Here is a 27,775-nt window from a genome sequence, read left to right as displayed (position 1 = left end):
AGTGTTTTTTACATATGGACCTTGTATTCAGTGATCACCCAGGTCCACCCAGTGGTCTTGGGCAGCGGCTCTTGTCCTCTGCCTCCCACAAGGGATGCTGGCCTCCCACAAGTCTGATGACTGGGCACCAATGACCCTGTCCTTCTCACCCAGCTGTCACCCAGCTCACCTGCCACTCTCTTCTCTGCCTCAGGGATTTTTACTCAGGGTTTTACAGCCTTTTCATCTCTAGGTATCTCTTCCACGTGTGTCATCTCACTGCCAGTTACTTTCATCTACGCCTCATGTCAACATCCCAAACAAGAGATCCTGGTCAGCGTGTCTCCTGGGCCCACCCGCCTGGGGCTGTCATCTCCAGACTTACTGCCTGTGGGTCAGGCTCCCGTGCTGAGCCGTCAGCTGTGTGGGTGCAACAGGCGGCAGGGCGCGAGCGAGGCAGTGTGTCTGCAAGCCCCAGTCAGGACCCCTGCCCTGGGGGGGTCACAGGCACTGCTGCTCTCTTCAGAGCAAAAAATCTCCCTTTTTCAACAGTTTCTCCTGATGTTGGGCCAGCCAGGAAGGAAGGTCTTCGTCTGACCATGGGCACATCACGTGACGCACTTCTGTTTCACCTTGCTCGGTCAAAACGTGGTCTTAGGTGTCCAGCATTCAAATAGCAACGTGACAAAAATAAAGCAGCACTATTCTAGAATAAACGTGCTTTTAAAATGTAGAATCTTAAGGATAAGACTTGTTCTGTGTTATTCCAAAGGTAGACCTTGGCCCCAATGTTGAAAATCACTAGAAACTGGTACTGTCTCAAAGCCAGAAACATTCTAACTAGGTCTTTTGTAATAAAACAGGTAGCCTGTCAATTTATATTGATATAAATATATAGCCTATTTATATTCTATAAATCTGGTACTTGTGACTGTCCAGGTACAATGTGTGGGAATAAGCTTTACTTGCCAATGGGAAGGCCCTTTTCACATATCTTCTAAAATATGAAGGTCAATAAGACCCAAAAAAGAAGTTTCCCACCACAAAAAAAGAATTTTAAAACAATAAAAGTAGTTAAAAATAATTTTTAAATGGGCAGAGGACTTGAAGAGGTGTTTTTCCAAAGACATACAGATGGCAAACAGGCACATGAAGAGATGCTGAACAATAATCACTAGATAACTGCAAATCAAAGCCACAGTGAGACGTCACCTCACAGCTGTGAGAAGCTATTATCAGCAAGAGGAGGTAACGAGTGTTGGCAAGGATGCGGCCAAAAGGGATCCCTTGTGCACTGTTGGTGGGAATGTGAATTGGTACAACTACTGTGGAAAAACAGTATGGAGGTTCCTCAAAAAGTTAAAAATAGAGCTACCGTACAATCCAGCAATTTCACTTCTGGGTACTTATCCAAAGGAAATGAAAACATTAGTTCAAAAAGTGATCAGATTTGTGGTTGCCAGAGGCATGGGGTGGGAGAAGTTGGGACCTGGATGAAGGTGGTCAAGTCAACCGTTTCAATCTTTTATCCTTAAACAGGAGATGGTGCTAGGAGTGTCTTTCTATAGAAGAAAACTTACCATATAAACTATTAGCCTTACCATCTTTACAATCAGAGAACTGCTCAGAATGAAAAGCGAAAATGAAAGAAAAATGAGACTCAGACCAGGCGACGAGGTTAAAAACAAAAGGCTCAGATCTGGGGGAGGTAAACCTCCAGGCCATGGATGGCCCTGTGAAGGCTGGGAGTTCCAGAATAAAAGGTGGGAGGTAGAAATAAAATACCTATTGGCAATATTTAAACCAGAAAGTATTGAAAGAAAATAGACTTGAAGTACTAAAATCCAAGAGTAAATAAGAAATCAGTGAAAATAACCAAGAGCTAAAATTCCTCACTGTGCTTCATAAGCAAGTCTTTTAGATGACAGCATCATGTTAAGAGTTCATTTAACATTTTAAGGTTTTCTCAATATTAGCAGAAGATTGCTGCAATGTGCATGTGTGGATGGGCAGGCGGATGGATGCAAGACAAAAATCCGTATGAATTCAAAACATTTATTTACCATTCACTACTCTGCAAATACAATTCTCCCAATTCAGTTGGGACAAAAGGTACTTTTGTTACAGTTCAAGTCAGGAACAAGGAAAGAGAAAAAATGTATTTGGAGTGAGAATGTTTTAATAACCCTATATTCATTCCAGAGAACAATAAATAAAGAAATTACGAGCAGTATATGTAACAGTACTATTTTCCTTAGATACAGAAAGCACCTACTTTAAGACAAAACAATGGGAAATCAGCATTGGGAAAAGCTACACAACAGAAGACAATGACACATAAAATGAGGAATGGTTTGAGCTTGACCACCGTTACTGAGACCCACTCCAGGTCTTCTATCCCAGGTGAGGGGACGGCTGGAGATCCAAGGGAAGCCCTGAGAGCCCATTCAGCTCCGGGCGGCTGCAGTCTGCGGCTGTTCAGACTGGAGTTGTTTACCAAGATATTCCCTGAAACACAGGAAGGAAACAGCAAGGGAGGTTAGAAGTGAAATCAGTAAAGAGTCCTTTTCAAAACTGAAGCACAATATACACTGTCGTCTCTAGTCACTTTAACATCTAAAAACTGAGCCCCAGAAAACTGATCTTCAGTTCAGATCAGATCAGTCACTCAGTCGTGTCCGACTCTTCGCGACCCCATGAATCACAGCACGCTAGGCCTCCCTGTTCACCTTGCCTAAATTTAAAAGTACCAGTACTGCATGAATTTTAAACAGTCCATTTACCATGTACAGACAAGGTGTGACACACGTAAACGAGTAATTCTGCACCCAACCACAAGTGACGTCTGCCTTCCTATAAAGTCTTGTCTGCTGCTCTCTTTTGCAACCTAACAAATTCAAAATCAACCTACATACAAGTCCAAGTCAGTGGACCAACAGACACATGAGAAGCTTCCTGACATTAGGAAATACAAGTTGTCTATCCCTAAAGATTGACACAAGCACATGTGAAAACAGCCACTGGAAGTAACCTCCAGGATCCAACAGTTAATGGGAGCTGCTTGTTACTTAGCGCTCACTCCATCTACACTGGTGGAGTCTGAAACCTTCTCCAAGATGGTACTGCTGAACCCACAGGACAATCTCAAGAGCCGAAAACTGATCTCATTTTATAAAGGGAGCAAACTGTGGCTTAGAGAGGTGGTCTCCAAATGTTTCAGGTGACATTCTCTCCTTTTGAAAATCAGTTGGACAAGCACCCAGTCAGTGTATGTGCTGTGCGAAGTTGCTCAGTTGTGCAACCCCATGGACTGTAGCCCACCAGGCTCCTCTGTCCATGGGATTCTCCAGGCAAGAATACTGGAGTGGGTTGCCATGCCCTCCACCAGGGGATCTTCCCAACCCCTGCAGGGATCGAACCCACATCTCTTACATCTCCTGCACTAGCAGGAAAGTTCTTTACCACTAGCACCACCTCGGAAACCCACAGTCTGTGTATACGCAGCTCTGAACTGCAGATGGGTACCACTGTGATTCCAGGACAGAAAACCTTTCCCTATCTTCTGACAAAGGACTTGCCTAAACTATTGTTTCTGAAGTACCCAACAAGGACAAGAAAAAGGTTTTTTAAGAACATTTACAAGATTCCTCCTATAAAGGGGAAAATCTTGAGTTTTGGACTAGATATCAGGTTCACACTCCAGCTGATCACTTGGTGGAGAGCGGGCTCTCGGTGTTCCCTGGGGAGCTGGCTGAGGGATGGGTGTGAAGGCGGCTCAGTGGGCGCAGGGGTCAGCGTTTCCAGCCCTCAGCCGCCGCTCCACCTCCCCTGGTCTTAGCACCTCCATTAAGCAGCCTTTGGGGGCCCCCAGGATCCACAGGCCAAGGTGACCTGCCATCCTGCACAGCACAGAATCCAGGGATGGGATGAGTCTCGGCCCCTGCACTGTCCACCCTCTATCATCACAGCCTCAGCCCAAAGCCATCCCTGCTTGAAGATGCCTGTGAAACAACACGGAACCCAGACAGGAAGAGCATGAGCTACAGGAACTAGCGCAAGTGAGGGGACAGAACTCCACAGGGCTCGGAGCCGGCTGTGGTTTAAACATGCGAGCCTGACTGAACTTCCTGCAGCGTGACAATGGCTTATGGGTTTATCTTTTTATCCCAGGAGGAAAGTTCTTACCACTGACTCACTCTAGGTTTCATACGAAGCATATAATCTATTACTGTATTAAAGAGAATAACCACCCTAACACAGACAATAGGATCTCTTCTTCAACCAACAGCTAAGTTTTAATTTATGCAAAGGTCAAAACAGAAGCCTACAAATGTTATTAGAAAATAAGAGAGTTTATGGTCACAGTCAATGCCAGCAACCTGGGGAAGATTCCAACCAGGGAGCTTTTGTGGCTGCATAGGTCTGTGAGGTTTAGGTAGAAGGGGGCTGGGGAGTATAATGCTTACTGTAGAATCCCCAGACCTCAGGTACACAGTCTGCCCTCCATACCCGCAGCATCCTGTCTGCAGATTCAACCAGCAATAGCAGGAGAACACTCCTCCCAGATGATCCACAGACACGGAGGATCGTCTGTGAAGGATCTGAGGCCACGCTAGGTCCTGGAACAAAGACCGTCTAGTACTGAATGGAGGCACAAGAGCCTGCCCTACACGTCGGAGACCCAGTCGACGGAGCTCTGGAGAAACATCGACTCCCTGGGCTCGGCCTGGAAAGCGTGGTGATCTGCTGTCCTGACACCCAGTGTGGTCAATTCTAACACTCCTGAGCATCACCCAAGCTACCTGCCAAGTCCTGTGTGCGGGCACATGGCAGTCCTGACACCAGGGGCCTGCGCCTGGGAACACACAAAGGTTGCCTCACCCACAGTCAGTTACAGGCCACCGTGGAGACCTGAGCACAGGTGTGCCCGCATGTTCTCCTCTCTGCTGTACCTGGGAGCGGGTGTCTCATCTCCACCTACAGGGGAGGGAAAGCTGTGGCCACCTGCTCAGGGCAGAGTGGGCAGGTGAACTGCCAGGGCACAGGCCCGTTCCTCTATTGAGAGGCTGCCTGGTCTCCAATAAAAGATGGTGCAGAGAGCAGACACTGTTCCATCTTTACAGTAGATGATAATAACAACAATAATAATGAGTAAGTACAAGTTGCTCAGTCATGTCCAACTCTTTGCAACCCCATGGACTAGACAGTCCCTGGAATTCTCCCAGCCAGATTACTGGAGTGAGTGGTGGTGGTGGTGGTTTAGTTGCTAAGTTGTGTCTGACTCTTGGACTCTTGCAACCCCATTGCCTGCCAGGTTCCCCTGTCCATGGGACTCTCTAGGAAAGAATACTGAGTGGGTTGCCATCTCCTTCTCCAGGGGATCTTCCCGACCCAAGGATCGAACCCAGGTCTCCTGCATTGCAGGCAGATTCTGTACCAACTGAGCTACGAGAGAGGAGATCTTCCCAAACCAGGGATTGAACCCAGGTCTCCCACATCGTAGGCAGATTCTTTACCAGATGAGCCACAAGGGAAGCCCAAGAATACTGGAGTGGGTAGCCTATACCTTCTCTAGTGGATCTTCCTGACCCAGGAATCAAACCTGGGTCTCCTGCACTGCCGGCAGATTATTTACCGGCTGAGCTACCGTGCCTTTGGGTTAAGGCTACGTTACTGTCAGGCAAGAGGAAAAGTGACTACAGACTTCACTTCAGGGGATGAAAACACATCTCTAACAGGACTTCACAGAGCTATCTAAATGAGTTATCCGAGTACCGAGTCAGTCTCTGTACATATGAAGATTCATACACCAATTCAACTCACAGTTCACTTAAAGGGCATCTGATTTGTACCAGCAATCCATGGGAGCTGAATTTTAAACCATTAACTTCTACAGCCCAAAAAGCAAAATTTGAGGTGTGTGATACTTCCTTCTCTAACGTCATCCGTAACTTTGTAGGGAAACAAAATTTGCCACCCCACAGAATGTCTCTTCAACATGAGGATTATTTTATGATGATTATTTTTAAGAAACAGACAGTTCATGAAGTCCTTCTTTTCACTTGCCCCTTACCTGTCTACAGACCTCAGAGGAAGTGCCTGGCCTAGAAGACCACTATCCTGGGAGATCTACAAAGAGCACGGGCCGGGTGTGGGGAGCTGGATGGGGCCTGGAGAACAGAGTCCTCTGTGTCCCACCATCCCAGCAGGTCCCCGCAAACATCTGTTCTCCAAACACCGGCTTGTCTGTCTCCGTGTGAACTGCCTCCTGCCTGCTGAAGTCCCCAGTGTCCACCCCCTTCTCCTCCTCTCAGATGCCATGGAAGCCTCCTAGGACAGGCACCTGTGCATATGTGATTAAATCAGAGTTTCTCCTGTTAATCTTCTCATGTCAAATTCTTAGACCAGCTAGAAGAACCTAGAAAGCCAGAGGGCAATTTTTTTCTTTTTCCAAAATCTTAACATCTCTTGAGATGTCAGCACTTCTGAAAACTGAAAAAATGGGGAGTGTGAAGACATATTTCCCTTTCAAAAAATCTAGGTAATGGATTCATGTTGATATATGGCAAAACCAATACAATATTGTAAAGTTAAAAAAAAATTAAATTAAAAAAAAAGAGAAAAGGGAAACCTACAACAAAAAAATAAATAAAATAAAATAGGTAAGCCTAAAAAATCCAGGTAAGAAATAGCCCACACAAGACATCATGTTGAATGCTGAGAGACAGCTCATATGTGGTTAAGAAACACCGATTTCATTCTCTTGTCAGGGGTATAAAAGATCTACATCTCAGCATCCACGATCCTGACAAACAGCTTCCCAGATGCTGTGAGCACCCCCCGAGACAGCTGAAATCTGAAAGAGGGTCTGAGGGTGACGCCAGCCCCAGGGCACCGGGAAGTACTGACCTGGCCTTACTTACACTAACTCCAAGAACAACACGAGGCCTCCGCTGTATTACGATTAAGGGCCAAACCCTCACTGTACTTCAGTTCAGTTCAGTCGCTCAGTCGTGTCCGACTCTTTGCGACCCCATGAATCGCAGCACGCCAGGCCTCCCTGTCCATCACAAACTCCCGGAGTTCACTCAGACTCAAGTCCATCGAGTCAGTGATGCCATCCAGCCATCTCATCCTCTGTCGTCCCCTTCTCCTCCTGCCCTCAATCCCTCCCAGCATCAGAGTCTTTTCCAGTGAGTCAGCTCTTCACTGTACTTAGGGTTTTTAAATATTCAAACACTTTTATTCATTCTTTAAAACTGTAGTTGAAGACACTATATAATTTTTTTTAATTTATTCATTTTTAATTGAAGGGTACCTGCTTTACAGTATTGCACTGGTTTCTGCCAAACATCAGCATGAATCAGCCACAGGTATACCTATGACTATAGGATTTAAAAGCATGGTAACTTCAGCTATGTATCAGTGCCAGGGAAGAGTGAACTGTCTCCTGACAAACATATTAATCTGAGAAAACTATGGTCTCACTTGTTTTCCTTTTTGCCTTGGCTTCCAAGAAAGTCAGTAGAAAATGTACTTTTACTATCATTTTTGAACTATTTTATCTAGTCTTCATTTTAGTATGTACATTTTCATAACTAAAATGATAATGGACCTAGAATTCTCCATCCCACATCTTTCCATGAGTTTATCATAATGACTAAAACTACAACTGAGTCATAATTATATTTCTCTTAATCTTTACCGATTCTGTTTTGGAAAACAATTAGGCATAAATTATAAAGGAAATATTCTTTTCTGAATGTATAAAAACAATTCATTTTGAAAATACAGACTTTATACCTGTTTCCAGTACAGACTTCTACTTAGTAAAGAGAAAAAATAAATTTCAAATATGTTATATATAGTTCTGTTTTCTTTCATGCAAATTCACTACAGTTTACTCAGCTGGAGTTATTCATCCAGCTTTTATGATGATTTTGAGTATTATACACAAAGCAAATTATGTTTTATGAGCCATGTAAAAAATCATAGTGCTCTCCCTCATCTGTATCTAATTGACAGGAACACATTTAAACTGCAAACTTAAGTGTGTGTGTGTGTGTGTCAGTCGCTCAGTCGTGTCCAACTCTTTTTGATTCCATGGACTGTAGCCCAGCAGGCTGCTCTGTCCATGGGACTTTCCAGGCAAGAATACTGGAGTGGGTTACCATTTCCTTCTCCAGAGGATCTCCCAATCCAGGGATCAAACCTGGGTCTCCTGCACTGCAGGCAGATTCTTTACCATCTGAGCCAGCAGGGAAGCCCAGGGAAACTGTTTTCACAGCACTTTAAAGTCCCAGCCTGGGAAAAGCCGCGACTAAGGTCACCTGTGCCGTCTCCAACATCGGCCTCTTCCAGAGCCCAGCACTGCCTGCTGGACGCGCATCCTCATCTCTACTCTTCCAGTAATGTCCACAGAAGCTACAGCGGAGCCTGTTTTTCAGATGAGGAGCTGGAGTTTAGCACATTAAATGATACGTTGTAATGTGAAGCTGCTTAGCAGCATGTAGGGTATGTAAACCCAAGTCTGTCTGATTTTAAACCTCAGAGTCTTCATCCCTAAATAGCACTGCTTCATGGAACATTATTCCAGCTCCTGGTGGCTGAAGACATGCTATTGTGTAGATGTGAGAATAAACAGTTTAAGAACATCACAGCATGAGTCCTCAACCTATTTTCCCAAATATATTTTCATCACCACTAGCTATTTCATTTTCTAATAGCATTTAAATTCAAAGACTAAACAAATTAGCAGTATCCCTGAAGAGGTGACCCATAGAATTAAAAAAAAAAAAAAAAAATCAGTGATTCTAAAAGTAGACTCTATTTACATGAATTCTGGTCCTAAGAAACAAAAACATAAGTTTCAAAAGCAGTTGTATTACAGTCTATTATGAAAGCAACTTGGGAAAAATGCACAATAACAAAGATATCTTTCCCACAGGAATTCAAGCAATCAAACCTTCACAAACTAGTTATAAAATCTAAATATCATTAGCCAAATCCAGAGTTTCTTCAACTCCAGCTTATGTTCAGAAGAGTCCAGCCCCTCCTCACCCATCACCTCTACCTTCTGTTATCCACAGAGCAGCAGTCTTAGGCACTTTATCGTTTTTCTCACACACGGTTATGATGTGCCATGCGCTGGGCCACTCAAAGCATTAGGTTTGGCAGCAAATGCACCTTTTCCTTTTTTTAGAGCACTTTTAGGTTCACAAAAAAATAGAGAGGAAGACACAGAGATTTCCCAGATATACCTAGTCCCCACACACATGGAGCCTCCCCCACCATGAATGCCCCACATCAGACAGTATATTTGTTACCAAGCATGAACCGACACTGACACATCTTAATCACCCAGAGTCTTAGCTCACCTAGCTCACGGTTCAGGCTTGGTAACAAATGCTTGGACAAATGTGTAACGACACACGTCCATCATGATAATTTCACACAGTATTTTCAATGTCCTAAAATTCCTCTGTGCTCTGCCTGTTCATCCTTTCCCTGATTCTCACAATTGAGCTTTTCACTGTCTCCACAGTTCTGCTTTCTCTAGATGCCATATATTGGAATTATACAGTATGTAGCCTTTTCAGATTGGCTTCTTTCAGTTGTTTAGTTGCTAAGTCATGTCCAACTCTTACAGCCCCAGGGACTGTAGCCTGCCAGGCTCCTCCGTCCACGGGATTCTCCCACTCCAAGAATACTGGAGTGGGTTGCCATTTCTTTCTCCAGGGGATCTTCGCAACACAGGGATTGAACCTGGGTCTCCTGCATTGCAGGCGGACTCTTTACCACTGAGCCATGTGGGAAGCCCTCTTTCACTTAAATCGTAGGCCTTTAGAGTTTCTCAGTGCCTCTCCATGACTTGATAGCTCATTCCTTTTCAACACTCAATAACGGTCCACTGTCTGGCCATATCACAGTCTGCTTATCCATTTACTCAAGGAAAGACATCTTGGTGGCTTCCAAAATGTCTGCTACAAACATCCATGTGCTGGGTTTTTATAAGGATGTGAGTTTTCAAACCCTGTGGGTTAATATCAAGGCACACAACTTCTGGATCACAGGTTAAGAATATGTTCAGTTTTGTATGAAAATATCAACTGTCTTCCAAAGCAGCTGCACCATGTAGCATCCCCACCAGCAACGAATGAGGATTCCTGCTGCTCCACACCCTCACCAGCATTTGGTGCTGCCACTGTTCCAGATTTCAGCCAATCTAATAGGTGTGTGGTGTTATTTAGCTTTTGTTTTAATCTGCATTCCCCTGATGACATAAAATGTGGAGCATCTTTTCTTAATCTTACCATCAGTATATCTTCTTTGGTGAGGTGTCTGCTAAAGTCTTTGGCTCATTTTGTACTCAAGTTGTTTTCTTATTGTTGAGTTTCCGAAGCTCTCTGCAGAAAATTCCTGGTGGTTCAGTGTTTAGGACTTTGCGCTTTCACTGCCAGGGGCCCAAATTCAATCCCTGGTGGAGGAACTAAGATCCCACAAGCTGCATGGCATGGACAAACAAAAAATAAAAGTTCTTTGTATTTCAGATAAGTCCTTTATCAAATATGCCTTTTGCAAACATTTTCTCCCAGGCTGTGGTTTGTTTTATTCTCTTGACATTGTCTTTCACAGAGTAGAACTTTTTAATTTTAGTGAAGTTCAACTTCTCAATTCTTTCTTTCCTGAATCAGGCCTTTGGTGGTGTATCTAAAAAGACATCACCATGTCCAAGGTCACCTGGATTGTCTACATTATCTTCTACAAGTTTTTATGTTCACTCCATGATCCATGTTGAGTTAGCTTTTGTAAAGGTTGTAAGGTCTGTGTCCAGGTCCTTTTTTTTTTGGCATGTGGATGTGCAGTTGTTCCAGCGCGATCTGTTGAAAAGACTACTTTTATTTCACTGCATTGCCTTCAACTCCTCTGGCAGAGACCAGCTGATTATATTTAAGGGCCTTATTTCTGGGCTTTCTATTCTGTTCCATTGATCTGTTTGTCTACTCTTTCACCAATACCATACTATCTTGATTACTGCAGTCTCATAGTAAGTCTTCAAGTCAAATTCTGCCTGTCCCTTCCTGGTACATAGGAAAGTGATTAACTTTTGTGTATTAACCTTATTTCCTGCAGCTTTGCTATAATTGCTTATTAGTTCCAGGAAGACTCTTTTTTTGTCAAGCCTCTAGTATTTTCTAAATGGATGATCATGTCATCTAGGAGCAAAGACTGTTTCATGTCTTCCTTTTCAATCTGGATACCATTTATTTTTTCTTGTCTTAATGCTTTGGCTAGAACTTCCAGTACAAAGAAGTTGTGAGAGGAGACGTCTATGTTTTGTACCTGATATTTGTGGGAAAGATTCCAGTTTTTCAGCAATAAGTATGATGTTAGCTGAAGGGTTTTTAAAAAATAGATATTCTTTATCATATTGAGAAAGAACTCTATTCCTAGTTTACTGAAAGTTTTTATCATGAACAGGTGTTTTATTTTGTCAGATGCTTTTTCTGCATCTGTAGTTATAATCCAGGAGTTGGTGCAAACTCCAGGAATTGGTGATGGACAGGGAAGCCTGGCGTGCTGTAGTCCATGGGGTCACAAAGAGTTGGACACAACTGAGCGACTGAACTGAACTGAACTGATGGTTAAAATCATGTGATTTTTCTTCTTCTTTTTGTTGATGTGATGGATTATATTAACTGATGCTCAAATGCCTAACCAGCCTTGCATATCTGGAATAAATTTTACTTGGTTTTGGTGTATGATTCTTTTTATATGTTGTTGCATTCAGTGTGTTAATATTTCATTGAGGATTTTTGTATCTATGTTCATAAGAGATTCTTGTTTATGGTTTTCTCATAATGTCTTTGTCTGGTTTTGGTATTAGGCGATGCTGGCCTCACAAAATGAGTTAGGAAGTATTTCCTCTGCTTCTCACCTCTTAAAAAGATTGCAAAGAATTGATCTAACATTTCTTCCTTAAATATTTGGTAGAATGCAATGGTGAACCCAAGTAGGCCTGGTGTTTTCTGTATACAGCTGTGTCCAGTCTACTAATAAGTCCATCAAAGGCATTCTTCACTTCTGCTACAGGATTTTTGACCTCTAACATTTCTTTTTGGTCCTTTCTTAGGATTTCTCTCTCTCTGTTTAACTTGTTCATCTGTTCTTGCATGCTGTGTACTTCATCCATTAGAGTCCTAAGTATGTTAGTCATGGTTGTTTAAAGTTTCCAGCCTGATCTCCCAACATTCTCGCCATGGCTTGTTCTGATGTCTTTTTTTTCTTTTTGGTATGCTTTGTAATATTTTCTTAATAGTTGGATTTGGTGTGCTGGGTAAAAGAAACTGTTACAAATAAATCTGAAGTAACATGGTGGTGAGGCAGGGTCAAAGAAGTTTTTTGGAGTCCTATGATCTGGTCTCAGTCTTCACTGAACCTGGACCCTGAGATTGTGACCTTCACAAGTGTCCCTTGGGGTTTTTCTACCCTTCTGGGTAGGAAAGGATGGTCCGAGTCTGCTGGAACTGGTCATTTCCCTTCCCCAGGTCAGTCAGACTCTGATGACACCCCGGCAGGTGGGTTAATGAATCTCCACTGAGTACAGGCTTGGTTAAGAACAAGAGCTCTGGGCTGTTTCAGAATGGTTCCTCTCCCCTTTCTAACAAAAGGCCGTGAGAGTTCTTTTACTGTGGGACACTGGTCTGGCTTCTGAAGAGAATTCTCACTGTACTGGCCCACTCTCCAACCCCCCGTCTAGATCCCCTAGACTTGTGCATACTGCACCTCCTGCAATTCACCAGCCATAGTCCAGCCTCCTCCAGGCGCTGGTCCCTCACTGTCCCCTGGTCTGAGTCCTGCTCCTCTAAGCAACGACTCTGCATTCACGTGCCTCTTCAGTCTTGGCTGCAAAGTGTATCCTGTCCTCTCCTGTGGGTTCAACAAGGGTTGATTGATTTTTCAGTCTGTTCAGCTGTTTACTTGGTTCAGATGGAGTGGAGACTTCAAGCTCCATACCTGTAGAACCAGAACCAGAAGTCCCTCCTTTTCACTTTAAATGCTGGTTTCAGATCAAGTAGTTATAATCAAAAGCAATCAGTACAATGCAGAACACGCCTATAAATGACCACAGCACATACAAATCTAGTTATGCAACATGGCATATGCCGTTACAAGCACTCTTAAGAAGACAGAATGGGAGCAAAGTCCACATTCAGGGCTTATTGTAGACTCCTTTTACTTGAATTATATTTAGAATGTAATAAATAGTCTTACCTGAGAATTCCTCCACTAAAAATGTCATAAGAATAATGTGGAAAATTCCAGGCAGCCCAAGACAGACCACAATTTTCTAAATTAATTTTGGAAAATGTTAAATTTGGAAATGTCATATGTTATGGGGAACACATGTAAACCCGTGGCTGATTCATGTTAATGTATGGCAAAACCACTACAATATTGTAAAGTAATTTGCGTCCAATTAAAATGAATAAATGTATTAAAAAAAATAAAAAACAAAATCACATGGAATGTTATAGTGACATGATTATTAAGGCTAAAAAATTAAAACTTACTAAGGGTTTGTCCCTTCAATTCTGTTCATAAGTAACTCTTTTAATCACTGTATTTATGGCTATGTACTTAGAGAATAACTAAAATACTCCAGTCAGATGTAAAGATTGAAGAATAAAAGCAGTATCACCCACACCCTTGGCTTTGTGAGGTCTCTCTGTTATATTATTTACCTACACATAAAAGAACTAGAGAGTCTAACACTCTTAACTTATTATTCTGCTTGAAAATAGGTTGAAAAAGAATCTAGAAACAAAGAGAAAGTTCTACACAAGATCCTCTACCTACAAAATTCAGTGTTTCTTTCCTGAAGTCCTGAGCTGTCCATATGCACATATGGCTGCTTCTGAATTAGAGGCTGATTACATTTAAAATCATTCTGTAGGAGAGAAACGATGACATTGTATGATGTTAGATTATAACACAGAAGCTGAGGGTCTATACAAAAGTTCTCTAGACTAAGTTGTCATTGCTTGTATCTACTTTGCCAAATTCATGAATATAAAAATCCAGTCTTGTTCAAAAGAACAAAGGACATACCAGGAACTGCATGTGGGGATGGGAAGGCCAGAGCCTGCACATCCACTCAGCAGGGCCATGGGTGGGACTGGCCCATTCAAGGCTCCCTGAACTACAGGGACCCCGGTGTGTGCCTACTGCCCCCTCCTTCCATTCTGGCCCCCACATCCCACCCACATCAGTTGGGGCTACATGTAACCCATTATTCCATACACACAGGTGTCCAGTGGAGGGGGAAATGCTGGCTACTCTACGTCCTCCAAGTCACAGAAATAATCCAGAAATCAGTCATAAACTCCTGACAAAGAAGTGAGCAATATTTTCACATGATACTGTAAAACTCTACATTCCATGTTCCATAAACCAGGGGTAAATCCATCTCTGCATCACCAAGAAAAGTGAACTGAAACCCTCAGAGCAGAATCCGAATTGAGAACCAGAGACAACCCAGGTCCATGATTTCCTAAGTTTCTAGTTTATACTCAAAATGTAATTTTAGACTTAAAACCAAAAAACCATTCTCCACAGTAAAAAAGAAATGCTAACTTTACTAAATCCACAATTATGATTTAGTCTGATCAACAGAAATCTTGGGAATAATGAAACACCAAAAACCTAAAAATGATTTATGGCAGAAAAGTCAAACAGTAAACCAGGAGAGTGCTGGAACTCTGGAAACCGGGCCTCAGAGCAAAGCAATAACAGAGAAAACATGTTTGATACTGTCAGGAAACACTGCTGCTGCCGCCACTCAGAGAGCCTCCTATTCTACTTTTACCCATAGCTGTATTTTAATTAGTTTCAATATTTCTGTTACTGTGTTATACTAAAATACACCATTTCTAAAAATTTGTTTTAATTAAACCAAGACAAACTAAATGCTCAGAGGAAATCAAATCAATTATGTTTTCAGGTTTTATTCGGTGTGAAACATCTTCTAAATACCAGTACCACGGTTTAGTTAAAAAGCCTCTATTTTAGGAAAGTAGAGCAGTAGGCTTTACCAGCTTGGTTACCTGCATAAAGATACTGACTCAAAATCCTTTTACATTTGGAAATAATGCTGCCAAAGGTTTTCCTTCCAAGTGACATTCTATTTGGTCTCACACCAATTTGATGTTGAATAACTTGCTACTACTGGAGCAGTTTACATCCTCTGGCACCAAGTGCCATAGAAATGTGTCTGTCACAACAAATGCTACAGTCTAATCAACTGTGGATTCTAATCCACAGTTAGAATTCTTTATAACTGGATTCTAATCTTCATATGAAAATTCTTTTAATAAAGAACGTACAGGAAATGCTGAAGCTAAGCTTCTCCAGTAAAGAGGATTTATCATAATTAAAACACTAAAACTAAAATATTTTGGCACGTAACTAGAGAAAGGATATTCTCTAATTGGCTAGTCAATAATAAAGAGCAAATAAACCAGTTACTGGCCATAAAAAAATTTACTTTTCCTTTTGTAATCCTACATCAAAAAATTTACTGTGAAACTAAATCAAATTCCTAAATTCAAGACAAAGTTTTCAAATTTTAAATGTTTCATCTTTAATGCATGATCATTTGAACAATAAAATTCTCGACCAAAAAATTTTCTCCACTGCCAAAGGGAACACTCTAGTGTTCTATGCCATACTCAGCTTTTTTTTCACATCATAAATGCACATTTAAAAAATGAAAATGCTGAACAATAAACTTTTCAAAAGAAATAATAACTATTTAAACAGAATTTTTATTAACAAGACAAGAATTATACTTCAGCAACCCTACTGAACCTGACAGAGGATGAGACGGTTGGATGGCATCACCAACTCAACAGACATAGACTGAACAACAAAGTACTTTGCACATGCATTTTCTGAGAACATTAATGCAGTTGTTTTCTAAACTATCACAACACTGCTCTGAATGGCTAAAATCTACTTCTAGGTATTAATCTAAATCACTGCTCTTAAAAACCAGCGCTCACGAGAGCGTTTCCTTAAGAACATGTGGATGGGGACGAGGGGGCCGGGGGGCACCTACCAGTTGTGCACCATGAGCTTCTGTACAGCCAGGAGGGCGTTGTAGCGCACCTGCTGGTCCTCGTGGTGCATGTGGTTCATCACCAGCTGCTTCCCACCCAGCTGTTCGATGACCCTGCAGGACAGAAGCCGCACAGTGAACACGCGGCAGTTGACTTTCCAATGCCTGCTGTTAGTCACAGACAGCCCCAGCCCTCAGCCGCCCAGGAGTCTCACAAAGAGAAGTTACCATACTGGTAAGTAAACAACACACATCTTTTTAAAACACCATTTCTCCCAAATCACAGATTTGAAGCATTCGTACTTCTCTCTTGAACTCCTAATAATAAATCCAATTGTTATCCTCATTTCCTAGTCTGGGCAAATATGATCAATCTGGACTGCTAGGGTAATCTAGATTATAGTGCTCCAGGCAGTTGAGTATTAAGTTCTTTATTACCAGCATTTGTGGCTTGCTTAAAAATTAGTATACTGCATACCACCTAACAGCTGAAATAATATCAGATCAATAGTAAGCCCAGCGGCTGCCATTCTGGGAGCCAGATACAGGCTCAGAAGCAGGCAGCAGGGAACACGAGGTTAAAAAACACCTCATAGGAGCCATGTTAATTTCCTGAGAAAGACTCGATTTGTTAAGATATCTGCCCTTTCCTGCAATGATGGAGTATGCCATTATGACCTGCTGGGCAGTAAAAGAGATGAGAGATTCCTCTTGACAAAAGCATCATGAGGACTGACAATCACACCGCTGTTGCTGCCCCCCTGCAACACCCTGAAAAATTCAGTTACTACAGACACAAAAGCGAAACGTAAACAGTTATTGCATCACAAATGGAAGAAAGGACCCTGTTTGTCTGCCAGGGCAGGGCCCTGCAAAGAGCCAGTGGGTGTCTAAAATCCAGCCCAGCAGTGTGGGTGCCTGGTGGCCAACACCACCACACAGTCAATGGCTGGGACCCCTTAGTGCAGCAAGGCTGCCGGTGGTACAAGACAACCTAGAGGGAAGCACACAGGTTGGGGTGACAGAGAGGCTTCACCTGGAGACCTTCTTGTATGTTATTTTTAGAACATCTTTTTTTTTTAATGTACTGTATTGAGAAAAAAAAAATGTGTAGTATAATTATATCCAGTTTTTATGAGTGCTTGTCCCATGCCAGGTACTATGGATTAAAACACCACCTTACCTAACACATCAGCTCAGTCCTTTATCAACTACGTTATAGTAGCTCAGTCGTGGAATCTAGCCAATTCTTTCCTGCCACTGAGGACAAGGAGCCCCCATTTGTGGTGCTGATGTGGGGACTGAAGGATAGGAAGCTGATGTGATTATTTTCCCCAAAAAAGAGCTTCTTCCATCACATTCATTCATCCTACTCAGTTCAATAACAATTCAATATTATAACAAATAACGGTAATAATCAAAAAATCACCAGTACTCATGAAATGGCTTTTAAATTACAGCATACAAACCAAAGAAAATCCTGAACGTGAATTTTCTAGTGAGATCTCTATTGGCTAAAGCACAGTTGTGTTCCACACATGTGCTTCTATTCTTATACCACCCATTTTTAATTAGGTTTATCATTTACCATGATCCCCAGCATTATGGTCACCTTGATTCCACTTACTCCATCATCTCCCAGCTGAATGACTCTACTTTACAGGAGTGTGTGAGTTAGGACCCTTGCTGACCATCTCAGGGCACCTGAGGTAACCAGGTTCCTCCCTTACCGCTTGCCTCGTGGGTAATGGCGCACATACTCCCCAACGTCATGGGCGGCAACAGCTAGGACTTGGGGATCGTCAGACACCTCCAGAAGTTTGGTCAAAATTCTGAAATAAATTTAATTCAAAGAGAGACTGATTTCTAATCTTTTTCTAGAGCACAAGAGAACACAGGTATAATGCTGATACTATCTCAAAAATGTACATTTACAAATATAACCGTATTTTCTACAAGTTTCACTGTTACACACAGTACACTGCACATCCTTTATTGTACATAAGTTAGCAGCCTTCAGACCTTTTAAACGCACATAACAGGTCACTTTCAGATTCATAATGTCCACTGTCCACAAGTCCCACAACATCAGGGGGAGAGTGGGAGGGGAAACTGCAGGTGGCACACGGGGAGATCTCAGGGCAGTGAAACACTTCGTGTGACACAGAACATGTTTAGAATACTTACAGAACTCCTACAAAATGGGGAAACAAACGAACAACAACAACAAGACTTGAACAGGCATTTCTCCTGGGAAAAAGATAACCCAAATGGCCAATAAGCATGAAAAGGTATTCAACCACATTAGTAAGCAAGAAAATATATGTTAAAACCATGGACTATCTAAAAACTTAAAGGACAAAAATATGTCCATGAGTATGTGGAATGACGAGTTTATTTAGCATGTAAACTGGAATTAACTGAATGTGAAACTTACTTCAAGAGCTCATAATTCTTTTCATTTAACCTCGCAGCATTCTCTCTCCAAAATTTCTCAGATTTGTGCACAGGACTCCACTCCAACCTTCCAGACTTAAGTTCTGAACTGTATTCATCAAATGAGCTATAAAAATTTTGAAAGCATTCAAAGTTTATAAGAATCTGAGAGATACTCCAAAATGTAAAAAACGTAGAACATCTTCACTAATGATTTAACTATAGAGACTGAGCATCCTCTATATATTATCCCTAAACAAAGTTTAAACAGCTTAAATCATCTTCAGTAAGCCACAGGAAACTGATTCAGAGCACTGAGGTCCAACGTTTCTGTCAAATTTGAATACTCATCATGAGACGTTAAAAGGAGCACTTGTTTCCAAAATCCTTACTCTAATATACACATGAATATATGTCACTGAAATATCTGATAATTTAGCATTGTTTCTACCACGCCACTTAAAATACTGTATTTAACAGACCACTCAATATGTTAGGATACATTTATGTAAACAGTGTATTACTTTAACATAAAATAAAGTAGTACATTCTATTATACTTTAAATGTCAAACTATGATATGACACTACAAAAATAAAAACACATACCTCAGGACAATATTTTTAACCATGATTATCAACAATGTAGAGAGAATCACTAATTGAATTAGCCCACTACAGATTAATAATAGAAATAAAACCTCTGTACATGGAACAAACTGAAATGCATTTTAATTCAAAAATTATTCACTATGCCTATGTGCTACGTCGCTTCAATTGTGTCTGACTCTTTGAGACCCTATGGACTATAGCCCACCAGGCTCCTGTCCATGGGATTGTTGTTTTTGCTTTGGCTCCGTCTCTCCATTCTTTCTGGATTTATTTCTCCACTGATCTCCAGTAGCATACTGGGCACCTATCGACCTGGGGAGTTCATCTTTCAGTGTCCTATCTTTTTGCCTTTTCATACTGTTCATGGGGTTCTCAAGGCAAGAATACTGAAGTGGTGTGCCATTCCCTTCTCCAGTGGACCACATTTTGTCAGAACTCTCCACCGTGACCCGTCCATCTTAGGTGGCCCTGCAAGGCACGGCTCAGAGTTTCATTGAGTTAGACAAGGCTGTGTGGTCCATGTGATCAGATGGGTTAGTTTTCTGTGACTGTGGTTTTCAGTCAGAAGAATCAGTAAGTAGTAAAAATTGGCTGCTGCTGCTGCTAAGTCGCTTTAGTCGTGTCCGACTCTATGCGACCCCATAGACGGCGGCCCACCAGGCTCCCCCGTCCCTGGGATTCTCCAGGCAAGAACACTGGAGTGGGTTGCCATTTCCTTCTCCAATGCATGAAAGGGAAAAGTGAAAGTGAAGTCGCTCAGTCGTGTCCGACTCTTCGCGACCCCATGGTCTGCAGCCTACCAGGCTCCTCCATCTATGGGATTTTCCAGGCAAGAGTACTGGAGTGGGGTGCCATTGCCTTCTCCAAAATTGGCTAGCATGGATTAAATAATTTAGAAAGCTATCATTAATCTATTTTTTAAAAGGATCTCAAATCATTATTACAGAAGAACTAATGATAATTTTTAAAAATAAACATAATAAAATGGAATTTATATAAACTGCAAGCCCATGGCTGGCCTACTATACTACAAAGAGAAAACTCATTCGGCTTTCTTTCATAAAACTCTGTATAAACCACTGATGCAGGTGACAGCTCCCACCTCGACAAAGGCATTTGGGCCTGGAGACTATGGGCTGCATGAGTTATCTGGTAAATACATTCCCAGAGCACACATTACACTGAAGGCATGTGCTGGACACCTCAAGGAAAATCCTACAAGATTAGAACGTTTATCACTATTTTACCAAAAGGAAAACTGAGACTTCAAAATGTCAAGAAACTTGTTCAAGGCCACACGTGGACAAAGTAGCCTAATAATCAAACCCCAAACCCCAACTCTTCTTAGTAAATAACTCTCTTTCCAGAATTTGTCAGTACTTTAAAAACAAAGAATGCATGGGTTAATGGGGAAAACTGTCAAACTAGTATTAAACAAAAAAGAACCAAGACCAGAAGAATATGTGGAACCCATTTGCATTTGTGTGTTGGGGGTGGGGGCTAGAAGGTGTTTAGAAATCAGAGTGTGGGGGGAGGAGGTGGGGAAGATGGGGAAGTGGCCTGGAGTCCCATCTGGACTGTAATAAGGGAGGGATTTTTCTTTTTACTGCATGTACATCACTTGCATAATTTTTTAATATAAACAATAAAGCAAGAGAAACTTAAAAAAAAAGCATGAAAAAAAGACTCTTTCCCTATATGAGCAAACCTCCTCCATAAATGAAATGACTGCTGCTTAAAAGAAGATTCTAAACCGGCAGATTCCTCGAGGGTAGCATGCACAACCTGAGGGAGAACAGTGGCTGGGATTTCAGACCACAGAGAATGGTGGGTTCTCCCACCAGAAGAGGAGAGAACACACACAGCTCTGACCAACCGTCCCCACAGTGATGAGCCAGTGTTTCCACGTCCCTCAGTTTTCAACAGAAGATACCGTGTTTTAGTGCAATCTTCTGAGTTCGCAGTTAGTAACAAATTGAGACTTCCTTAAAATAGGAGGCCAGGCAACAGCCCAGGATACCCAGCCCGTGAGAATCAAAGAGGACAGCACACCTGAGATCCTGGACACTCTCACCGAGTTTCTCCAAGAGGAACTTTATATCCTCACTGATGTCTTCGTCGTCATACTTCTGCTGCTCCAAATTCTCCAGCTGTTTCAGGACTTTGCACTGAATCATTGCCAGGGCATACTCTTGGCGAGTTTCTCGTTCAATTGACTTTTCTAAGAAGTTCTGGGTTAGACGGAGACATGATGAGAAATGATATAACCTGTTATGTGATGTTGTCTGCACCTGCCTTCCCACCCTCTCTCCTCCACTGGTTCTCGGGGTACCCATCACCTTAAGTGGATGCCTGCCTCACAAACTCTGACTTCTTGCCTGAGCACCTGTCCCACCTCAGGAGCATTCTTCTGATTCCTTCTCTCTACTGTCTTCACTAAACATTTTAAATTATTCCCCCAGACAAGCCTCAAAACCCTGCACACATTTACAACAGCGCCATCCCTATCTTTGGTCACAGCCCTGCTCCTGAGGGCACTACTATGAACATTCCGTTCATCAGCCACACAGAGCCCGAAGGATGCTAAGAAAGACTACTTTCTCAGTATCCCCTAGTTCTCAATTGGTGACCTTTTTCTCCCCTACATCAACCTATCAGTGCACACAGGACAGCAATAAAGAACTTTCTTGCTTCAACAACTATCAGAAGCAATTTTCTGTTTTTAGGAGTACTTATGAAAGCAGCAAAAGAATCTACGTATTTCTAAAGATAAACTGTTTGCTGAATTAACCAATGTTTCTAAGCAAGGACCATGCCCATGCTCAGGTCTGGAATAAGGACAAACAAGCTCTCAAGAAAGCCACTTCAACAAAGTTGGCAAGGAAGGCCTGTCTAATCCCCTCCCCCACATTCCCACACAAATCCTGCAATAACAATTCTAAATCAACTGTACCAAAATTTTAATCTTCTTTATTTCTGCAAGGATGTTACCTTTCTAACAATTATGCTAAATAAATGCAGAGAGGCTTTGGCTTAGCTTATGTAAATCAGTAAGATCCATCCCTTCCAGAACTCTAATGATGTTTTTCACAGAAACAGAAAAACAATCCTGAAATCCAGTTGGAAACACAAAAGCCTCCAAATGTCCACAGCAATCTTGAGAAAGAAGAACAAAGCTAGAAAGGTCACACTTCCTGATTTCAAACTAAATTACAAGGCTATAGTGATCAAAACAGGATGGCACTGGCATAAAACAGATACACAGACCGATGAAACAGAACAGAGGGCCTCTCTGAAGGGGTTATGACTGTGAACTATCTGTAGGGAATATGTGAGTCTGTGCATGTCTGTGTCTGTGCCTGTGCATACGTATGTGGGTGTGAATTAAACATCATAGCTGACACAAGCTAATATAAATCCAAATTCAACTGGGTGGTGTTTCTTCCCAAGCCTTCCCAAGCTTTCATGCAGTCATAAAATATAATTTATCTTATTATCTGACGTATTAGGTAGGGTCTGGACTAAGCAGAACCAAAAAAGAGAAAGAAAATTCACAACGGATGAAGAAATCTAGACAACAAATACAGCCCCGAGTGTCTTTCTCAGTCACAAGCCTCAGAACATTCGAATTTATTTTAGAAACAAAAGACTGACATATCAAGTTAACCGATGGAATAACATTTATGGAGCCCTGGAGTTCAGTACCTGCTAAGAATAAGTGAGACTGACATTTTCAAAAATAAAATTTCACCCAGCCAAATGAAAAAAAAAAAAAAAAAACAGCTGCTATATTTCCTCAGCACACAGCAGCTCAGCAAGCTTCCTAAAGTCTTCAGCATAAAACTTTTCTTCCTCAGGATGTGGGGGGAAATGTATAATTAGATGATCCTCAAACAACCTCACCAGTGAAATCTTTATCAAAGGTTATAGGAATTTGAGGATTAAAAAAAAAAATGTCATTGTCATTTTTTTCACCTATTTGATAGTCTAAATCAAATGGCTTTACTATGTCCTTACTAATGGCTCGATTTTAACTCAGTTATGTACATCAAAGTTTTGGATGTCTAAGGATGTTTTTCTGATATTCAGTCTTCAGTCTAATCATACAATGACTATATTGTCCCAGTTTAGTAAGGAGAGTCTAAAAAACTAATATACCTGTCAATAGATTGGGTCTATTTTAAACACTCTGAAATTCAAGTTGGACAACAGAAGTCCAGAAATTAACATAAGTTCCATGCATTGTATATAGGTAAAAAAATTGAATCTGCAAATAAAGTTTAAATAAGATTGTTAAATCTTGCTAAATATTAGTAAAACATTTGTGCTGCCTCTTCTAAATCTAACAGAATAGCCCTTGACCTCTGCCTAGGTGCCACATTAACCTAGAATGCAATTCATAGAGGTGGGGGTTAAAGAGGCAGATGGCTATTATTTTGTCTTTTATGGACAGAAAAGGAGGAAGAGAAATATTTCCTGTATATTTACTATTGCCAGGACCTTTGTCTGTTACTTCATTGAATCCTTAACCAATGCTGAAGTGAGTTAGGTTTCACTCAACACTTTCTATAGACAGAGGAATCAGCTCTGAGAGCTCACATCACCCTCCCATCCAGCCATGCTGGGACTCACTCCAGGTCTGTCCACTCCAGAGCCAATAATCTTGCTAACACACCACGTGAAAAGGAAAACTAGAAAAGAGCTACACTATCCTACTTCTAAGATGTCCATTAAAAGCTGATCAACAATCTGGAGAGCTCCCAAATAAGGGCCAAAGAATACAAAGAATTCTCAGTCTGGCTATACACTTCCTGTGACTTTTTGAACGCTGTGACTTCTACAGAGTCCAGCATGACCCCCTGCACCCTCAACTTCCCGGTCTGTTTGAGGGAAGATGCTGACTGAGGTCATGGCCAAAATCCTAACATCCTAAGAGGACAACTTCACTGCTCAAAGTAACTGATGATCTCTAAAGCTGTCTTAGAAATGACTGCTGGTCAGCAGATCCAGGATCAGAAATACAACTCCATTCTAAAAGAAGGGCCCAGGACAGAAAAAAAACCTCAAACAGCCTCGTGGAAAACAAGGCCACCTGAATATAGTGCTGTCACACTCCCAACAAGCATCTGCAATCCTCACATTTCATCCATATAGACAGCTTCCTCCCTCATCCCCTCTCCTGCCATAAATACAATCTGTGATACTTCAGTCTAAGCTCACCAAGAATCCACAGCTCCATGACCACTGGGAGAACAAGCAACATTTGCACCCGCTGAAAGGCCTCAGGCTGCACGAAAAATGCCTCACACACGCACACACATCACACACCCCCTCACAGAACACACCACACACACACACACATTACACAGAACACACACACCACAGAACACCACTGAATACATCACACGCACACCACACACACATCACACTCTACAGAACACTATACACATCCCACACACACACCCCATAGAAAACACACACACCCCACTGAACACACCCCACGCACACCACACACACATCATACACTACAGAACACCACACACACATCCCACAGAACACACCCCACATACACACACCCCACAGAACACACATACACCACACACACCAGAACACCACATATACAGAACACACACACACCCCACAGGACACACTCCCCCACAGGACACACTCCCCACAAAACGCTTACGCGGAATGCTGCAAGGATGATCCTCGTCACCTTCTCTTTGACCGACTCCTGCAGGATGTCGGACAGGACAGGGATGATGTTGTAGCGCCTTAGGTGTTCACACATCTGTGGGCTGAAAGCCAGGAGCCACACGGAAAAGATCATCTGATACTGGAGCTGAAAGCCACACTTGTTACTCAGAACGCCCATGATGCTGAAAGGAACACAGGTGGAAATGACATTTAGGAATAGGACAATGCAACCAGAAGTAGAAATAACTGACTGCTCTTTCTGCCCCAGTGCGCCAGTCTCTCAGAATCATGTCCTCTCCTTTCTGCCTGCAGGAAGGAGCAAGCCAGACCCCTGCTCTCAGAGGGCCAGTCCACACGGGGAGTCTCAGGATGCTGCCCCCTTGCTCCAGAGTGCGCGGTCACACAGTGAACAGCAGGAGGGCCTGACCGGCATTCAGGACGTGACCCTTGCACCTCAGCACGCAATTTCCTTTTGAATCTTACCTTTCACTTATATGCTACTTTAGATTACTATATACTTTAAAAATACTTCAAATGTCAGGGTACAAATGTTCACAAAGGGCAGTTGAATGGGGTGGGAGGGGGGAAGCAATTACTTCAGCAGAAGCCTGCCCACTTGAGCTCCAGTAGTTAAAAAGTCAGCGCTGACCTCCAGACTTTCCAATAATGTAAGAGTATATTCTCGGTCTTATACAGGCATATAAACTTTCAAAGATAGTGTGTGCCATTCATGTAACTGAAAAGGAAACTACACAGAGAAAACAGGTCCTGGGCTTTTAAACCACAGTCCCCTTCCACTCTCCTCAAGCAGGCTATGCTCACAATTTTTTCTCTTCCCAGGATCCCTGCTTGTGATTTGAGGAGCACCAAAAAGGAAAAAAAGAAAACCTTTAATCCTAAACAAAAGAAATGGCAGAGTAGAATACATGTTTTCTTTCTTTAAAAAATGAAAAAATTCAATGACTTCTCTGAACTGTCCCACTCTCAGCAACTTAACGTATTCTACCTTTATTAATGCCTCTTCTCAACTTAAAAGTCTGTGTATTAATTTGATTACAACTAACCTTGTTGGTAGGTATTACCATATCAAAGAGTGTATGTTGGACATGAAACATTCTAGATTCTATTTATGCCCTTTCTTGTTACTAAACTGAATAGTTAACACTGGTTCAGTTCATTTCAGTTGCTCAGTCATGTCCGACTCTTTGAGACCCCAAGGACTGCAGCATGCCAGGCTTCCCTGTCCATCACCAACTCCCAGAGTTTACTCAAATTCATGTCCATCAAGTCGGTGATGCCATCCAACTATCTCATCTTCTGTCATCCCCTTCTCCTCCCACCTTCAATCCTTCCCAGCATCAGGGTCTTTTCAAATGAGTCGGTTCTTCGCATTAGGTGGCCAAAGTATTGGAGTTTTGAGCTTCAGTATCAGTCCTTCCAATGAATATTAAGGACTGATGTCCTTTAGGATAGACTGGTTGGATCTCCTTGCAATCTAAGGGACTCTCAAGAGTCTTCTCCAACACCACAGTTCAAAAGCATCAATTCTTTGGCGCTCAGCTTTCTGCAGAGTCCAACTCTCACATCCATTTATGACTACTGGAAAAACCATAGCCTTGACTAGATGGACCTTTGTTGGCAAAACAATGTCTCTGCTTTTTAATATGCTATCTAGGTTGGTCATAGTTTTTCTTCCAAGGAGCAAGCATCTTTTAATTTCATGGCTGCAGTCACCATCTACAGTGATTTTGGAGCCCAAGAAAATTAAGTCTGTCTCTGTTTCCACTATTTCCCCATCTATTTGCCATGAAGGGATGGGATCAGATGCCATGATCTCAGTTTTCTGAATGTTGAGTTTTAAGCCAACTTTTTCACTCTCCTCTTTCACTTTCCTCAAGAGGTTCTTTAGTTCTTCTTCGCTTTCTGCTGTAAGGGTGGTGTCATCTGCATATCTAAGGTTACTGATATTTCTCCCAGCAATCTTGATTCCAGCTTGTGCTTCATCCAGCCCAGCATTTCTCATGATGTACTCTGCATATAAGTCAAATAAGCAGGGTGACAATATACAGCCTTGATGTACTCCTTTCCCGATTTGGGACCAGTCTGTTGTTCCATATCCAGTTCTAACTATTGCTCCTTGACCTGCAAACAGATTTCTCAGGAAGCAGGTAAGGTGGTCTGGTAGTCCCATCTCTTGAAGAATTTTCCACAGTTTGTTGTGATCCACATAGTCAAAGGCTTTGACATTACCATCTTCCAAAATACTAGTACCAATAACTAGAAGAGCAGCATCTGGTTAGCCTCTCTATGCCATTAGGGTCCACTAGACAAAACTTTAAGTGTTTATCTTTTGAGCAATTATAACTATTTTTAGAAGCAGCTGTTTCATGACTTTTATTCTTTCTTACAGGTCTTTCAAAGAACAAAAAGAAAATGTACTTTTTGTTTAATAGGATAAAATTCAATATACCTTGGGCTTCCCTGGTGGCTCAGAGGGTAAAGCGTCTGCCTGCAATGCAGGAGACCTAGGTTCGATCCCTGGGTCAGGAAGATCCCCTGGAGAAAGAAATGACAACCCACTCCAGTACTCTTGCCTGGAAAATCCCATGGACAGAGAACCCTGGTAAAACTATAGTCCATGGGATTGCAAAGAGTCGGACATGACTGAGTGACTTCACTTTCTTTCTTTCTTTCTTTCAATATATCTTACAGCTACAATACAGGTCTATTAGACCCATTTATAAACCTAAGATATACTGTGAGTTTATTAACTATAATTTGAAGAATCACATATTTCACCATCCTAGATCTTATTTTGTCATTATTCACTCATTATTCTCAAGTATGATAAAAAAAAATAGTAAAGACTAAAGTTATTTAAAAAATGGATGATGAAATCACCTAGAAGATGATATAATAGTAAAATGAATAAT

At 42.0% G+C, this 27,775-nt stretch overlaps 1 protein-coding gene across 5 annotated transcripts in view; it reads right to left on the bottom strand.

Annotated features, from left to right (window-relative positions):
• Positions 1–2,020: 2,020 nt before the first annotated feature.
• The window catches only part of ATP6V1H (ATPase H+ transporting V1 subunit H), a 72,674-nt gene continuing 46,919 nt past the window's right edge, over positions 2,021–27,775 (bottom strand). For all 5 annotated transcript variants that reach the window (XM_044928762.1, XM_044928761.1, XM_006076988.3 and 2 more), the window contains 6 exons: positions 24,832–25,024; positions 21,198–21,376; positions 18,537–18,662; positions 17,830–17,931; positions 16,100–16,213; positions 2,021–2,487 (listed from right to left, as the gene is read on the bottom strand). In XM_044928762.1, the coding sequence (XP_044784697.1) occupies positions 2,427–2,487; positions 16,100–16,213; positions 17,830–17,931; positions 18,537–18,662; positions 21,198–21,376; positions 24,832–25,024 (775 nt within the window). In that variant the 3' untranslated portion in view covers positions 2,021–2,426. The remainder of the gene's footprint in view (positions 2,488–16,099; positions 16,214–17,829; positions 17,932–18,536; positions 18,663–21,197; positions 21,377–24,831; positions 25,025–27,775) is intronic.

Source organism: Bubalus bubalis, chromosome 15 (assembly GCF_019923935.1).
Source record: "Bubalus bubalis isolate 160015118507 breed Murrah chromosome 15, NDDB_SH_1, whole genome shotgun sequence".
In the NCBI taxonomy this organism is placed as follows: Eukaryota; Metazoa; Chordata; class Mammalia; order Artiodactyla; family Bovidae; genus Bubalus; species Bubalus bubalis.
Note: the sequence above shows the minus strand (reverse complement) of the source record. Positions and strands in the feature narration are given on the sequence as shown.